Here is an 8400-nt window from a genome sequence, read left to right on the forward strand (position 1 = left end):
GACGGACAGCCGGGAGATTTGCCTTCAGATAAAACCTTACAGATGTGGAGGTCGGTATTGATTTTGAGTTAGTAACGGTAACGTACCAAGAAGTAATACATTAGCGAAAGCAAGGTCACCGGGAAAAAGTAAAACCCACCAGGGAGAGGCCTGAACATTCTTGAGGGGGGTGGTAGATTACCGCATCAGACCCGGACTTCCTCAAGTTCAAAAGTTTGCAGGCTCCAGACCTCGGCTAGGCCCCTAACGGTGGGCAAACGCTTTCTGCTTCTGCGGGCAAAGAGGGACTCCGGGAAGGCCCTGGGCTGTGGGGCTGCTGAGGGGGCTCTCTCCGTTCTCTCCAGCACTGCCTGCTGTGGGAAAGGCACAGCCTAGAGGTCAGGGAGACCCCGGTTCAAATCCCAGCTCTGCCACTTACTGGTTGTGTTATCATGGATGGGCCTTTCTCCCTCCCCAACTGCAAAATGAGGGCAATGATAGTCTATTTCCATGAGGAGTCACTGCTCCCAAGTCCCCCCTCTTCAGCTGGGTCCTGTCCTGTCTGCTTGGAAGCTGCCATGCCCAAGAGGGGGCTGGATGAGAGGGAAGCCCTTTGATCTACAGGCCTCCAGGGACTCTGGGAGAGAACAGGCAGATGCCGCCCCTCCCCCATTCACACCTACCCCAGATGTGAATTTGATTTGATGTTCCAGGGCAAATCCCATTGAACAAATCTCATTACAGTAAGAGCTCCCTGGGCTAGAGCTGATTCCGAGCTGTCTGTTGCTGGCCCAGGGTCCGAGGCCTCCTGAGCCACTGGGCACCACACTAGTCCCTCTGACGAAGGATCCTGGGAGGCCTTGCAGCGCTCAGGGGCTCGGGGTTTCCTCTCACAACACTGACCTTCTTCTTATTCTTTTAACTCGCTGGGCATGTGCCCACCTCAGGGCCTTTGCACTTGCTGATGCCGCTGCCTGGAAAGCTGTCTGCTACATCTTCTCATGCCGGTTCCTTTTTGGCCTTGCTATCACCTTTTTGGGGGCGATCTTGCCTGACTGCTCCACATACCCCCTCCCTTATTTCCTCCATAGCACTTACCAGTATTGCAAATTCTATGACTTACTTGTTTGTTGTCAGCCTCTTCATTAAACTGGCAACTCTAGGAGAGCATGGAGTTGCTAAAGCTCACTGCTGCATCTCAGGGGCTGGCACATAGTAGGTGCATCTCAGGGCCTGGCGCATAGTAGGTGCTCACTAAATATGCGGGATGTGACTATGCATGAATTCCACAGGCTTCTTCTGAGCTCATAGTATGTAACGGACACAATGTAGGCACTGGGTCCACAAAGATGGACGAAATGCAGCTTCATCCCGTCCTCAAGGAGTCACAGTGCAGTCCTCCCTCCGGCCTGGCAGGGGCAGCGCTCTGTGAAATGCTTGTGGAGTGACTAAAAGATGTCCTTAGCAAACACCACAGCTTGGTGTGGCTGGGATTTCAAGTGCAAGGAAGGAAAAGGCAGGGAGGAGTTGGGACAGGCAGGTAGCGGTCAGAGCACAAGAAACCTTTGCCCTGTTTGCCTGGAAGGCACTGAAAAGCTACCGGTGATGTGTGAGTGACATAAGCAATGTGGTCAGCTGATGGTCCCGTCCTGCAGTGTAAGTGGCTCTGTGTACAGTTCCCATCTCATCCCCAGACCACCCCCGTCCTCTCTCTACTCTCCCCCCATCCCATGTCTCTTCCGTGCCTCGTAGTGACATCCAGGAGGAAGGGATTAGCTCACCTGAGCTGACACACCCTCCCGAGAGGCTCCCGCCCCCCAGGGAAATGGGCGTGTGCTTCCCCTGAGCCTGAGTCTGTTCTGGGGCCCAGGCCTCCTCGGAGGAAGGGGCATGGGTAGTGATTGCATGGGGTGGGGAATAGGATGGGGGTGATTTTCTTAATTTAGTTGGAAAGTGAGGTCTAGGCAGGAACTTGGAAGAGAATGGGGTCTCCTAACTCCCAGGGCATCATGAGATTCCTGAGTTTTCCCAGAGAAACCCCTGCCCCCATTCACACAGCATATATCTCAGGTCCAGGAGGCCCCATCTCCACAGTCAGAAGGCAGCAAGCACAACCCGGTGAGGTCTGACGTCCTCACACCCTCACTATGGGGACCCCCTTTTCCAGGGCCCCTCTAGCCACCACCCCAGCACCCTGTGTGCCCCCCCATTGACAGAGGCCTTAGAAGCGCATTCAGTGCAGAGAGAATCGGGGAGACCTCCGCTCCCTAAAACAGTGCTGCTACACAAAGTCGCCCCGACACCTCCCGCCCAGATTCCCCTCTCACCTGTGGTGCCCTGTGTCTTTGCCATCTCAGTGGGTGACACACCATGAAGACCCACCTAAATCCCTCCAGCTGCGGTGGAGACAGACCAGCCCAGCAGGCCCACTTCCCGTCTCACAGTCCCGTGCCCTGTGTCTTTGCCATCTCATGAAGACCCACCTAAATCCTTCCAGCTGCGGTGGAGACAGACCAGCCCAGCAGGCCCATGCCCTGGCCTCTGGCTCTGGGAAGGGGTGGGGGGAGGTAAAGGACAGAGGAGAGATGCCCCAGGGCTGAGGGAGGTGTGTTGGGAGCACTGAGGGAAGAGTCAGGGATGAGGGACCCCCACCCCCGCCGGTAGCTGCTGGCTGGTCCCCGGAGTAAGAGCCTCTGGAGGGGTCAGGTGCCTGAAACGTCCTTGAGAGTCCGTCTCGGCATTATCAGGCGAGCAGGCAGGGTCCGGCCGGCTGGACTGGCTGTGAGATCTGGGGAAGCCCCAGCCCTTCGTGGGCCTCGGTTTTGTCATCTGAGAAATGGGCGTCATAGCTCTGCCCCACACGTCTCTGTAGGCCTCTGGATCCGGGGAGTCACATAAGTTGGTGGCTGAGAGGAGGGACAGTGAAGGAAGTGGGAAGAAGAGGGTCCGAGGAGCCGGGGCCGCTGATGTCTCAGCGCCTGCGCCGCGCCAGGCTGGGCTCCGCTCGGCCTCCAGCGCCCTCTAAGTCAGGTTCATCGTCAACTCTTTTCCTCGGGATGGGCTGGTCACAGAAGGTAAGGGACACACAGCCAGAAAGTGGAGGAGCTCCGTGCCTGGCCCTGGCCTCAGGGTGCAGATCCTGGCCAGGCCCCCATGCCTATGGCCGGGACAAGTCAAAAGTGAGAAGGCAGACATTGTCAGGATGCCACAGGTCATGGCTCCGATGCCCAGAGCCCACCATCTCCCAGGAGGTGGGAGGGGAAGTCAGAGAACACAGCCACGTGCCCAGTGTGGATGGCAGCGGGATTCTTTATCTCGGTGTTGGGCAGACCATCAACAAGCCTGACCCCACCTGGCACTTGGCCTCCCTCCCATAAGGGGTGGCATTAGCAGGAGGCTACCAGGGTCCTGGCCCTGAGGTCAGACCCACAAAGGTCTGCCTCCCCCCCACCCCCTCCCCTGGGCTGACTAGGCGCCGTGCTCTCTCCCACTGCAGGAATCCTGCTGCCCGCACCCCCTCTCCCCGCTCTCTCCTGGACAGCTGGACGCAGGTGTCACCTCCTCCAGATTCTTTCCTGGGCCCCCTGGACGGCCGGGTGCCCTCCCCTGGGCTCTCACAGCCCCTGAGCTGCCTCTGTAACAACCCTCATCACTCCACATCTTGATGATCTGTTGCTAGGTGCCCCCTCCCCCAGACCCAAACACTCTCCCAGCTGAGGGCTGGAGCCATGGCTCTTCCTCCTCTGAGGTCCCAGGCTCAGCCTCAGTTCTGGGGTCATAGTCACCTTCAGTGTGTGTTTGTTGAATGAGTAAGTGAACACATCAATGAGTTAAGTGATGAATAAGTGAACACACACCATCTTGAAGCGGAGTTTCTAGAAAGGAGCCTGCTTTAGTTCTGGTGTCATAGTCACCTTCAGTGTGTGTTTGTTGAATGAATAAGTGAACACACCAATGAGTTAACACCATCTTGAAGCGGAGTTTCTAGAAAGGAGCCTGCCCCTGACAGTCCGAGTTGGCAGCGCTGATGGTGAGAACTGTTTGCTGAACCGGCTCCTCGGGGAAGTGGGTGATGGCCACAGACATGCAGGAGCTGCCGGAACCGAAGAGAGGTTCCGGGCAGGCTACGGTGTCGTACCTTCCCAAGAGGTCACCAGGTCCTGACCAAAGTCAAGAGCATAGCACAGGATGAGGGGTGAAGCCAGACAGGCCCAGAGTCCTGCTGAAACCCCTTTGTGCTGGAAGATGGGAGCATCCCAGTCTGACGGGGGAGGCACAGGTCCCTGTCTGATAGGAGAGACGTAATCAGCGTGTTTGTTCATTCATTCATGCATGCGCTGTGCATTCACTTATTCAGTCAGGCCTGGGGCTAGAGCGGTGAACAGGCCCGCCTCACCCCCAGAGCTCTCAGTGGAGGACGCCTCCAGGGGTCAGGGCCTAACCAGGAGGAACCGCTAACCATCTTACCCTCAAGGGCAAGCCCACAGGTCAACGGATCTCCAAGCTGCAGGGACCCTAAGGGAGAGACTGCAGCAAAGGCCTGCCCACGCCAGCCTGGCATCGTCCCCGCACGCGCTTGCCTCTGCGGGGTCCTTCCAGCCCCACCCCTGCTGCTCAGCCCACACGATGGTCTCTCCCCACAGGTGATGAGCATTCTGAGCAACCCCAGCGCGGTGCCGCCACAGCCGCAGGCCGACTTCTCCATCTCCCCGCTGCACGGCGGCCTGGACTCGGCCTCCTCCATCTCGGCCAGCTGCAGCCAGCGGGCGGACTCCATCAAGCCAGGGGACAGCCTGCCCACCTCCCAGTCCTACTGCCCACCCACCTACAGCACCACCGGCTACAGCGTGGACCCCGTGGCTGGCTACCAGTACGGCCAGTACGGCCAGAGTGAGTGCCCGGCACCCCGCATCCCCCCTCCCTGCCCCCTGCTCATTTGTAGAGAGCTGGAAGGTGGTGTTGGGGGGGAGGTGCCCATTTCACAGATGAGGAAATTGAGGTCCAGAAAGGAGGAACAGCTGTTCTAAGATGATGCTGAGCTGGGCCCCTGCTACTGCTGCTGCCTTGGAGAAAAGCTGTCCCACAGAAATAGTATCAAACAAGCCATAAATGTCATTTAAAATGTCCAAGGAGCCACATTATAAAATGGGAGAACAGCAAATTATTTTTGCTAACATATTTTATTTTACCCATTCTAGCCAAAAGATGATCATTTCAACATGTAGTCCATATAAAATTATCAATGAGCTATTTTACATTCTTTTCTTCATACTGTCTTTGAAATCCAGCCCATTTTCATTCAGACGCGAAGTTTCACGGGGAACGCTAGACCCGCATTGAAATTTCACAGCATTGACAACTGAGAAAGTTGTAGGCTTACACACCCAAGTTGTTCCAAATCTACTGCAAAGTTTCCCGGCCACTAAACTAAATTGAATTTCGGTTTTTAAAGTTCAATGAGGTAAAATCAAATCAAAATGTAAAGTCTGGTTCCTCGGTGGCACTGGCCACACTTCAGGGGCTCCATCGCCGCACGTGGCTGGTGACTGCCGGTGGGACAGTGAGATGGTGGGGCTCTGCCCCTTCTGCCCCCTGGCCACAGGGACAGCTGTCCTTTGAGCTCTCTCCTCTACCCCCCTCCTCAGCCTTGGTTTCCCCAAACGTTGAGCTGGCCTCACAGGCCCAGCCCAGTCGCCATCCCCTTGGCACCTTGCCTGGGGGAGGGCATGGCAGATCCTCAGACCAAAGGCTGCAGAAGGCGGGCCCAGCCACAGCCTCCAGCCGCTGGGCAGGGCAGCAGCAGGGAGGGCCAAGGGGGCACGGGGAGCCGAGGTCACTGGCTGCCCCTCCTGCCCCACCTCCCGGCAAAGGCCTCACCTGCTGGTGTCAAACTAATCAGAAGGGCAAGTGGCGAGAGGGTGAGACCTCCCAGCCCGAGGATGTCCTCACACCCCCGCCCCGCAACAGCCCTGGCCTGGCCTCACTGACCTCTGCTTCCTGTCCCCACACCAGCCCTCTCCTCCTCATACGGCCTTGGCCTCCACGGCTAAATGAGGGCCAGCTGTGCTGCCTCCACCTCCCAGCTGTGTTCACGGCTTCCCCTGTATGTGCATGTTTGGATATGATATATGTGCACGCCGGTATATGCATGAGTGTGAATACATGTTTTGGATGTGTTACAATTCAGGTGTGTGTGTGTCTGTGTGTGTATTTGTGAGTATCCCGGCATACAAGTGTTAGTGCACACATCCTTGTGCATAGGTGAGTATGTGTATGTGTGTGGCACATGTGGGTATATGTGCACATGACTATTCACATACATGTGAGTTTAAATGAGCATACTGTGCACACATGGTATGTGTTTTTATGCAGATGCACACGTGCACAATGTTTGGTCATGTAAACATACGTGGCTGTAACACATATACCTGTGTTTAAGTGTGCATTCAGGTGTGTTCATGTGGCTGTGTCTGTGTATGTGCCTGTGTGTTTGACATCTATAGTGTGCATATGTTATTGTGTGGACATGTATAAATATGTGTGCAGATGTGTGTGAGTGTGTAACTATATGTACATGTGTATACACATGCTCAAGTGTGTGTGCATTTGGGAGTATTTACGGCACATGTAGATGAAGTGTGCCGGGTATAAATATGAGTGCATGTGTACTTGAGTGTCTGCATAGGAGTGCTGTGTGCTCCTGTGTGTAGTTGTGCATCTGGGCTTGTACACATGATGTCTGTGTGTATCACTGTGTCTGTGTGAGAGTGTGTGCATGGGGAGCAAGTGTGTGCGGGTGTATAACGTGTGTGCATGTATGTTTGAGAGCAGGGTGCACACATGTGCATGGGGGTGTTTCCAGAGGAACAAGGGCGACCCCTGCCCCAGCCCCTGTGCCCAGGGAACTGAGTGGGACACATGCTCTTGATAAAGAGTTTAGAGCCCTGGCCTGGGGCAGGCGTTAGTCACACCCAGAGCCCCGTGCCTGACTCCAGGGGCGCCTGCCCAACTCGGAAATAAAATTAACCCCAGAGTCAGCACGGGGGGTGGGGGGGTGACAAGGGAGGGGGGATCAAAAGGGAAAGGGCCCAGGAGGCGAGAAAGGAGTGTTTGTTCCCCCTCTGCTCCTAGAAACTGGCTGGAGCAATTTCTTCCTTTCCCTCCTTCCTCCTCCTCCCTCCCCCCCTCCTCCTTCACTCTCCCTCCTCCTCCTTCCCTCTCTTGTCCTCCCAGGCCCCTCTAGCTCCACCCCTGAACCCTGGCTCCTCCAGGGGTAGCTCAGAGCTCCTCCTGAGTCACATTCTCCAGCCCAACTCCAGGGAATCGGAGCACAAGACCCCACCCCACAGAGGCTCCAGGTTGGGCTGGGAGGGGCCTGCGGGAACGTCTGCCCCTCTCGCACCATTAGAGTGGGCAAGGCACCCTGCTTCTCTGAGCCTCAGTTTTGCCATCTGAAATGGGGGCCTGGGGATTAGACTTAGTCTTTTCAAAGTTTGTCCATGGTAGTATCTCCCTCACCTATGACATCCTGGGACCACTGAGGTATGCACTGTGTCCTCACTGACCACCTGCCCCATGCTCATGGGCAACCAAATCCACCCATGACTGGGCTCCCACGGTCCATAGGCGAAAGTCGCATGTCCCAGACCGGCTGTGTATGCCCAGGTCCAGCCTGTCATCTGCTCACATCTGTCCCCTGCCTGAGTTTCAGCCAACCAGGCACGGGGGGAAATGCATGGTCCTCACCCCACCCAAGGTAGATGTCATTTGTCCTCAGGTTACAGACACAAAGCTAAGGCTCAGAGAGGCTAGGAACTTCCCCCAGGTCACACCGTAGGCGAATGGGGGACTCCGGGTCTCCTAACTTCAAAGCCAGTTCTCTCTGGCCAAACCCAGACTTGGTCTAAGACACCTAATGATACACACCTAGACCCACCTGTGTGTGGATTGACGTTCACAACTTCACACCCACCTATGCACGCTCAGAGGCACGCGCACACAGATTCACTTTGATGGGAGTTTTCACTAATAGGTGTGTGTACATACGAAAATGTGTGTGTGTGAAGGAGGGAAGGAGAAATGACCACTTACTGAGCATCTACTACGGGCCGGGCATTTCATGCTCATGGCCACCCTGTGTAGTGCGCATGGTTATTCCACGGGGCAGATGAGGCAGTGGGATCCCGAGAGGTTGTTTGCCCGAGATCACATAGCGCATACCCGTGTGTACACAGCCCCACAATAGCCCCGCCCTGGAGAGCCTCGCCTTCAGGTGTGCATGGCGTGCACACGTGGCCAAACGCTTAAACAGCAGAGTACACCTCCTCTTCCTGGGCCTGGCGCCTTCCCAGGGACATCTCCACACCTTCCTCTCCTGCCCCTGGCTGTTGTCTGTCCATCTGTCTTTCTCTCCTGTCCCTG

General features: G+C 56.1%; 1 protein-coding gene across 1 annotated transcript in view; it reads left to right on the forward strand.

Moving 5' to 3' along the window:
- PAX7 (paired box 7) overlaps positions 1 to 8400 on the forward strand; it is a 143531-nt gene that overhangs the window by 130587 nt on the left and 4544 nt on the right. Inside the window, exon 9 of the mRNA XM_014530639.1 lies at positions 4623 to 4869. Coding sequence (XP_014386125.1) covers positions 4623 to 4869 — 247 coding nt within the window. The remainder of the gene's footprint in view (positions 1 to 4622; positions 4870 to 8400) is intronic.

This window comes from Myotis brandtii, unplaced genomic scaffold (genome assembly GCF_000412655.1).
Source record: "Myotis brandtii unplaced genomic scaffold, ASM41265v1 scaffold754, whole genome shotgun sequence".
NCBI classification, from domain to species: domain Eukaryota; kingdom Metazoa; phylum Chordata; class Mammalia; order Chiroptera; family Vespertilionidae; genus Myotis; species Myotis brandtii.